The following is an 8,852-nucleotide window of genomic DNA, read 5'->3' as shown; positions in this document are numbered from 1 at the left end:
ACACACACACACACACACACACACACACACACACACACACACACACACACACACAGCAAGGTGCTGTAAGTGTAGAAGGTTAGAATACCTGGGTTTGGCAGATGTTACACCAAACCTCCAACAGACACTAACCAGGCATGACATGTTCTGGAAGCCTCCATATAGACTTACACCACAAGTTTTGATGGCTAATATTTAGATTATATGTGGCACTAGCCCTCTAGCCCACTGTTTCTGTATATAAATCTAACTGTGCTTTGACTCTTACATGTCAGTCACTCTGACACTAATTAGCATTGCAGAGAGATGCAGGTCACCAGCTGAACTGTTCTCTCCAGGCAACTAAACCACACAACACTGTTATTTAATGGGTGGACATAGTTTGCAACATTATTTAGGATTCCCACACGTTCAGTCTATATGAATTCATACTGGTCCTACAGGTTCAATCACTGTGGTAACACACCTACAACCTACCCTGGGGGACGGGAGGTGGTGAAGACATGGACACAAAAAGGCAGACACATTGCTCAATAGCCTCGTAACCGCTTTTAAATGGTTGCTTGAAATTCTTTCTCATGACTTCAACATGACAGTTAGGGCATAAAAAAATTCTGTTATGCAATGTTAATACCTATCATCACCACAACAGATATACAATATCACTGGGACAAGGACTGCCACACCTGGAAATCCCTGTTGGGAAAAATCCCATCTATTTGTTTTCACTTTTGAGGTTTTTGATAACAGCCACTAGTCAAGACTATACCACACCTTCACATAGCGTTTATGGTATGGCTTAGCGACCAAAGATCACAGGCGGGATTTAGTAACATGCTCCAGGCCAGCTAAGCGGATACCAGATGTATGGTTTGCTATAGCAACAGTAAGAGTCAAGGGTCGCAGGTCACAGATAGTGTGGAGTACCTTGTAGCATGCTGCGATAGGCGGCCTCTGATATGGCGTAGATGTGTGGGGGCATCTCGTGGCGTTTTTTGCCCCGATACATCTCCACGATGGACTCTGTGTAGATGGGCAGGTTCTTATAAGGGTTCACCACCACACAGAACAGCCCCGAATAGGTCTGGAAAAACACAGAGAACATTTACATTAACCTTATCTTCATAGTGCAGTCTATGGGGCCTTTTATTTCACCAACAAATAGGATCTCAGTCCAGTCAGAATAAATCTGCGTCATTTTGTTTTAGGTCTGTTTATTAATCTTCTGTTTTTGAAAGAACAGTCTCTCTGCACATGCTCAGTCACTTCAGTTAACTTGTTTGTGCTTGTTTCAAGGAGACTATTAATAATTGTGGATGGCTTGACTTCTCCCGTTTGATAACATATTCTTATAAAACTACACCACTAAACCATACTGCCCAATTACTTATTATGACACAGGTTAAAACCTTATCTGAACATTAAGGGAATTGCCAATTGAACTGAGTTATGTCAAGCAAACAAACGAGTCATCTATTTTCAGATACATAACACCAATCACATCAAGATTTTCATAAAAGAATATGGAGATAAAGATTGTTGTTGGTTTATAAATGTATCAGTTGATTCAGAAAGGAACATGTTTCCTCATGTGAATGCAGCCAATCATTTATTACACAATGTCTATCCACACCCAGACATTAGTAGTGAAAGTCATGATGATGCAGAACTACGCTATCTTGTCATATTGCACGGTATGTCAATTATTATTGGCTTACATTACTATGACATCCATTCCTATCCATCCGATCCTACTCATATGTCTAATTTGTACTCTCGTCCCTCTTTTCTGTAGGAGAAACTGGAGATGCCTCCCACTTCCACAAAACACACATAAACAACTTTGTAAACTGACTCCTCACATATCAGTTACAAAGGAGATGCCAGAGGAGTCAACACATGCATGTACATCATACAGACTGACTGTGCACACAAACATGCATGTATGTATGTGAACATTGCATTGGCATAATTTCCTTGGCAATGAATAAAGATAGATCTATCTATCTATCGATCTATCTATCTATCCATCTATCAGAAATATGTCCACAGACTCTTCATTAGTTATATGATGTGAACGCGTTCACCTGCATTCACTGTTTCGTCCACTCACATATATCAAGCCAGAGTAGTATCTCTCTCTCAGGTTGTGCAGCACCGAGGCTTCATTGAGACAGGTGAGGTCGGCCATGTCCTCCACTTTGCTGAAGCGCGGGGGGTTCATCCGCTGCACCTCCTCCCTGGACAGAGTCACCTTCCTCTGGCTGTCTGTTAGCTCGACCTCGACCTCATCACCGCGCTCTTCCCGGATACTGGCCGACTGGAGGTAGAAGTACATAGAGATTTAACAACGGCAGTGTGGGATGAAGGAACAGAGAGTTTCTGTTCCATGTGAGAATAAAATAGCAGTCTTTAAATTTGCTTTTTGTAAGTAAAACACCACGGTGAACAGCATGTCTGCATTTATTGTTACTGTAAATAATTATTATTATTTCTTGCATTTGAAAAAATGTTGTTCTGGAGCTTTAGATCTTCTTAGAAGTTTTAAATCTTGGATATTGCGACATTAAGTCATTAGTGGGATAAGATTAAATGAAAAAGACTTGACTGATGAAGCTGGGATAGGTTACAGTCTAAAGCAAGTTTCAAGATCCTGAAAATGGTAATTCATTTAGCACTGAAAGTAATTGAACAGCTACCTAGACAGTAGAACACCAATGACATTTCTTAATGTAGCATTCAAAAATCTAAATCAATTTAGCTGCATTGTTTGTTTATGTTTAGTTTATGGGCTATAATCACATCAAAACTCTGGTGTAGTCCTTTAATTCTACCCAGGTGGCCTGCATTTAAAACAAAGCAAACACTGAAAATATATTTGTGAACATGTTTGACAGTATTTCTGCCATGGAGCTTTAGACTAAGAGAAGTCATTGTATTCGACAGCAGACAAGAATAGATGGTGAGCGAAAAGTGAGGAACTCTCTTGTCATGCTGTTGGTCTTGTTCTTGCTGGACAGGAAGTATAAACTCTGGTTTTGACCAGGTCACAGGACTCTGCTCTTCTATAAGTTCTTCTCTCTGCTTCTTGACACGCACAACACACAAAATACAGGTATGTGTGTTTATGTGTGTGTGGGTGTGTCTCTGTGTGCTATACTTTGTGAATGTGTATGTTCGCTACGTGTGCGTGTTTGTCCTACAGAGCCATTCTCAGATCATGAGTGTAAAATGAAGTCACTGTCTCTACAACGGCCTCTTTAACATTAGGAGGCTGAAGGAGAGTATTGTTCTATTCATAGAGCTCTCTATGAAACCAGTCCAGCAGAGAGAGAGAAACTCAGAGAGAGGACATCAAATTCCTATGTCACATCCTACAATATGCACCAATGAAAACTCATAATGTGCATTATACAAGTAGTACCATGGAAAAGTGGAACAAATTAATATTATGACATGAGCCTTGTGATAGTTATTAGACCTAAATGTGTTGGAGAGCATCACAAGGCATGCTAAGGAATTTAACAGAACAAAGGAAAGCATGGGATAGAATTTATTGTCGTCAGGATAGAAACCTCATAAAATATGATAACACATACCATTACAAAGATTCATATGCTCTGTGTTGCTTAGCCTTACCTGTTGGACACACCTTTAACCAAAGGCACACACTTGGAGCTAATTATTTATTGATACTTATATAGTAGGAAACAGGAATACACAGAAAAATAGATGGCATTTAGACCTGAAATTCAACTTTAATTTAAGTTTAATCTCTTTACATCCAGTACGATTTTATTTAGATGTTGGTGCTTGTTGGAAACAAAAAACAAAAATTCAAATTCCTCTGCCGCCTTACCTCAAAGCCATGCTTCTCCGACGGCACCCACACCAGCCTCTTAGCTGCCCAGTCAGCCTGGCTGGCGGCTGAGAACATAGAGTTGGAGGTGGGAGACCCTGGCTGTGCCGCCCCTGATATCAGTAAGCGGGTGACATCGTTGACACCGCCCCCCGTTGGCTTCGACATGGTTCTACTGGCACTTTGTGAGGAAAAAAGGGGAGGCAAAAAAAAAGATGAACAATAAAAAGTGAGCCTGTGTTAAGCCATTCTTTCATCACAGGCCTACTGCCTTGTGGGAGATATAAAACTAGAGCGCTGAGAACTGTTGGACAGTGACACTGATGTGATTCTGTGTCAAGACACACATACTTCATGTGCAGCCATGCACAAAGCAAGAGTAGTAGTAGCAGCACGCAAGTTTTATGCAGGCCATATCTAGCTGAGAATGGGTCAGGGTTGGCCTAATTGAAAGACAGCGAATCAAGGAGAAGAAGGGAGGAAGACAGAGCAAGATCAGTGGGTGGAGGGGTGGAGGATGGAGGAAGAGCGAGATACATCAATCGAATACGTAAACTGACATGACAGTGAGAGGCGGAGGGATATAAAGCAGGCTCCTACTACAGCCCAATCAGTAGAGATAAAACTCTAGTGAAGCCCCCACTGAGAACCAGTGCACACAGTGGATCCAGTATCCTGTGAAAGAGGAGGTGACAGTAGCTAAAAGTGGTTACTACTCCGAAACACGCCATTTTATTTGCCTGATAACCGATAAAGTTAATTAATTGAAAGGTGCACTACTTTGGGCTCCGCTACAGCTCTGTAAATGCATGTTGGTTTCAATCATCGGCTATAGGTTTAATTAATTACTAATAATCGGTATCTGCCTTGAAAAAACAGTATTGGTTGATCCCTACTGCAGTCAGAGTGACTGTAACGCTACAACAGGATGCTTCAAGATTTTCTCTGACAATTAAGACAATGTTCAGCAGTGATTTTGTGAGAGAAGTTGTCTCGGTGGAGAACAACTATCCAATGAGGCTAGTGAGGAGTGACGTTGTTTTACATGGGCTAGTTGCTGCTCTGTCCAGGATGGCCCAAAAGGACCATTCAGTGTTGATTATCACCCATGTGCAGAGCAATATATCACATAATTAGAGCTGAGACAATTAGTCAAATAACAGAAAATTAATCAGCAACTAATTAGTCAATCAAATCATTTAAGTATTTATTTATTTATATATATATATATATATATATTTATTGTTTTTAACATAAAAATGGTAAACAAACACTGGTTCAGCTTCTCAAATGTGAATATTTGTTTTTTTACGATAGTAAACAGAGTATCTTGGGGTTTTGAACTGAGTCATTTTAAACTACACATTTCTATACACATACTACTTTTCTAGGAGACTGGAACAACTGTTCTTTTGGATTGGTTCATTTGAATCAATGGAATCTGATTACCTAAACTTGGCAACCAAGATAGACATAAGGCTTAAAAGGACAATTCCAGTAGATTCCAACACGTAGCTCTGTGGTTTATACATTTGGAGTGCTGTCAGTTGAGAGAAAAATGAGAACAATCAGAGCTGCCTACACTGTGTTATCCTCCTGCTAACGTTAGGACCCAACAGGCAGGTTTTAAACGTGTATTTAGCCTCCAAACATGCTCAAAATGCCATTACATGTGCCTAGCCATTCACAGTTATTCCTTCCAAGTGAACACAGCGAATCTGACTGCAGTAGATGTGACAGAAATTCAAATTCACTGTGTTCACTTGTAAGGAATCACTGCACATGGCTAGGCACATGTAATGACATTTTGAGCATGTTTCGGGGCTAAAAACAAGTTTAACACTTGCCCTGTTTGAGCCTGTTGGGGTGCTAACGCTAGCAGGAGGATTACACGGTGTAGGCAGCCCCAATTGGTTTCATTTTTCTCTCTACTTACAGCACTCCGAATTTACAAACAACAGAGCTACAAGTTGAAATTGACCGGAATTCTCCTTTAACAGAGAAAGCCTTCAAGCACGAATTAATGTTGAATGATGCTTGACTTGTTGGATCTATGTAAATAGATGTTAAAGTGTTGAAATAATAATGTGTATTATTATGCTTAAAATGAGCTTTATGGAGAAATGATCTGACACTAGGTCCTCTTAAGTAAACACAGGGGATGAAGCATGCTTGATTTTTGAGCAAATGTCAAATTAAATCAGACAGGTAGGCTATTGTGTCGGCCTGTTAACTATTAGGCGTATCCACACCTTCACAGGTATGTCATCTGGCTTGATTCCTGCTGTGCGTCACAGTTTCCCTTTTTTCCCCACTGTCTGTTAGTAACAGGCCCGGTGCTGAAGCCTGCCTTAACCATACCAGTTACTCCAATACAACTTTGGGTGTGGTGTAAACACATTGACAAAGACGGTGCCACCACCCAGCCACTCAGTATAGAAAATATGTGATCCCTGACATAAGTATTTACCTTAGGGTGAGATATGTGGGTTTTGTAGATAATCTAGTTTCTTGTTTATGGTAATGAAGAAACATGTCATCCAGTGTATTGGTGTGGCTAAATAATGTGTTTTTAATACTTGTTGGATAACAGTGGAGATCTATGTACAGTTGAATGAACTTTATGTCAGACTTTGGCTAGACAGGCAATACTTCATCATCATCATCATAAATATAAAATAATCAGCCCTATTCCTAAATCAGCTTTAACAATGACTATAGAAGAAGACTTTGCATGGCAACACTTTAGCTGCAGTGTAAGATGTTGCCGATTGCCATCAATGTCAATGATTCCCCTAAAGCAAAGTCTTCTGCCTCTCATTCTCTCCCTCTCTTGCTTACACACACACACACACACACACACACACACACACACACGTTGTCGCAGTACAGGCTGGACAGACCAGCAAACTCGTCCTGCAGCAGCTGGAGTTGCCAAAACCTGGCTGCTTTCCTCCATAGCAACACTGAGCAGCAGCCCACAGACAATACCTTCAGAGTCTGAACTGAGGTCATTCACTGCGGGGGTCTTTTGGGGTGTGTGTGTGTGTGTGTGTGTGTGTGTGTGTGCCTGCGCGTGATAGTGCGTGCTTTAAACGGGTGGGGGATCAGGAGACGCCTTTTTCCTTCAGCTTTGCATCGATGATGATGATACTGTGACATATGCGCACTTCAGAGACAGAGAGGAGATGTGACATTATTAAACCACTGGCTATGATGATAATTACAGTAAGGCTGCCGATCAGTACAGCTGCGGCGTGACCCCTATAAATTACCTGCATGGTAGGTCTGTATCTCCAGCACAGAAACTGACGAAGGCAACCACGCCTTCAGCATAAGACATTTACAATCACATGGGCCCTAGCCTGTAATTGACTGTTAACATGTGGCAGCAACATAACCAAGCAATTTTCAGAAAGAGGAAAAAAAGATAGGTGTAAATGCTAAGGTGACACTAGGCCAATACCTAATTATTATATGGGTCGAGATCCCTTTAATATGGCCATTAGGCAGACAGTTTTACTTGACCAGACTTCAGGTCATCTCGATGAAAGTCTCTCTTTGAAAGCGAACATAAAGATCAAACCAATAGGAACGCCTCTAGTCCAACCAACGTCTCATTTTTAGGCGTTATTACACCGCATTTAGACCGACCTAGCGAGGTTAGCCAGCTCCACTGAAATATGATACGTTCAGGATATTAAACTGGCTATTTACGAGTTGGATTAGAGTAAAGGCAATTAAATCTCTCACCTTCAGGTTCAGCTCTGAGTCGTTGATAAGGCTGTGTTGCGAGGAGAACCGGGGTGAGGTGGTTTTGTGGGTATTTTCCTGCCCGATAAGTGGGTAGCAGCCTACCGCATATGCGGCTTTTATCATTGCACCGCTCTCTCGGTGGAGCCGCACTCACACTACACGATGAGGATAAAACAGAGAGCAGTGAGGGCAAGGCGACGGCTTCGGTCCGTGACAGCAACTTCCTGCTAAGAGACCAACCAGGCACAAGGAAATGAGTTTCGTCAAGCCTCAGAGAGCAATAACTCTAATCAAAATATACAACCGAACAGTAGACCCGCCTCATGAATACAACGAGAACCTTCCGCCCCAAAACTGGCATGAAACAAGTGCGGCGACGAATGGTATTAACGGTAGCACGAGAGTCTCCGACATTAACCAATGCTAACGCACAAGAGGCGGGGCTAACTGTGACTGACGGGTCAAACAGCCAACTGGAGCGCTGCAGCAGGTGCCTGTGCGGCACTCTCGCGCTAGAGAAAGGAGATTTGCGCGCCCTTTGTTTACCAGTGAGTGGCAGCGAGTGTCCGCAGACGCAGATCTGGGATCGGATTTGTTTGAATTCGCAACTAAAAACAAACGACAGGTTGTTTGGAATGAGCTGACTCCAGGCGCGTGATTCAGATCATCCCAGAAAATCCGACTGAACTCCAGTTCCCGAGCTACCATGCAGGCTTATGGGGCTATGGTAAATATTTACAGCAATGTAGACTTCATATCTAAATTGTATGAAATGTTTTATAGCCTATGATATGCCATATAGGTGAAGTAGATAAGTAAAAACATATATTCGAGACATACACACACACACACACACACACACACACACACACACACACACACACACACACACACACACACACACACACACACACGAAGAGCAAAGTTCTACATAAAGCTATAGGAAATGGATCTTAACTTTTAAATTGTATTTATTTAGTCAGATTGAACTATACATTTATCAGTGTTTTAAATATCTTATCTGTGTAATGGCCATCATCATAATAATTACCTTTTTTCTGCACGCCATAGGTTTTTAGGAATACTAGTGGAGTTATATTAGTAAATTATCATATGTGTTGTAAGAATGAGGACATTATATGCATAATCTGCATTCCTTTTATGGAGTAAGAACACTATCAAAAAGATGTATGCGTAACTTTATGTATTCATATTCATATTTTTACATTCATATTCG

The 8,852-nt window shown here is 41.4% G+C and overlaps 1 protein-coding gene across 6 annotated transcripts in view; it reads right to left on the bottom strand.

Moving 5' to 3' along the window:
• The window catches only part of myh14 (myosin, heavy chain 14, non-muscle), a 29,633-nt gene extending 21,698 nt beyond the window's left edge, over positions 1–7,935 (bottom strand). For 4 of the 6 annotated variants that reach the window (XM_034874985.1, XM_034874987.1, XM_034874986.1 and 1 more), the window contains exons 1-4: positions 7,613–7,934; positions 3,860–4,040; positions 2,114–2,320; positions 928–1,084 (exon numbers count right to left, since the gene is read on the bottom strand). In XM_034874985.1, coding sequence (XP_034730876.1) covers positions 928–1,084; positions 2,114–2,320; positions 3,860–4,027 — 532 coding nt within the window. In that variant the 5' untranslated portion in view covers positions 4,028–4,040; positions 7,613–7,934. Of the gene's footprint in view, positions 1–927; positions 1,085–2,113; positions 2,321–3,859; positions 4,041–7,612 lie in introns of all 6 variants that reach the window. The other 2 variants (XM_034874991.1, XM_034874990.1) reach the window with 2 other exon arrangements.
• Between the last annotated feature and the right edge of the window lie 917 nt (positions 7,936–8,852).

The sequence above is a fragment of the Etheostoma cragini genome, chromosome 6 (genome assembly GCF_013103735.1).
Source record: "Etheostoma cragini isolate CJK2018 chromosome 6, CSU_Ecrag_1.0, whole genome shotgun sequence".
In the NCBI taxonomy this organism is placed as follows: domain Eukaryota; kingdom Metazoa; phylum Chordata; class Actinopteri; order Perciformes; family Percidae; genus Etheostoma; species Etheostoma cragini.
The sequence above is the reverse complement of the archived record's forward strand: the minus strand, read 5'-3'. Positions and strand labels throughout refer to the sequence as shown.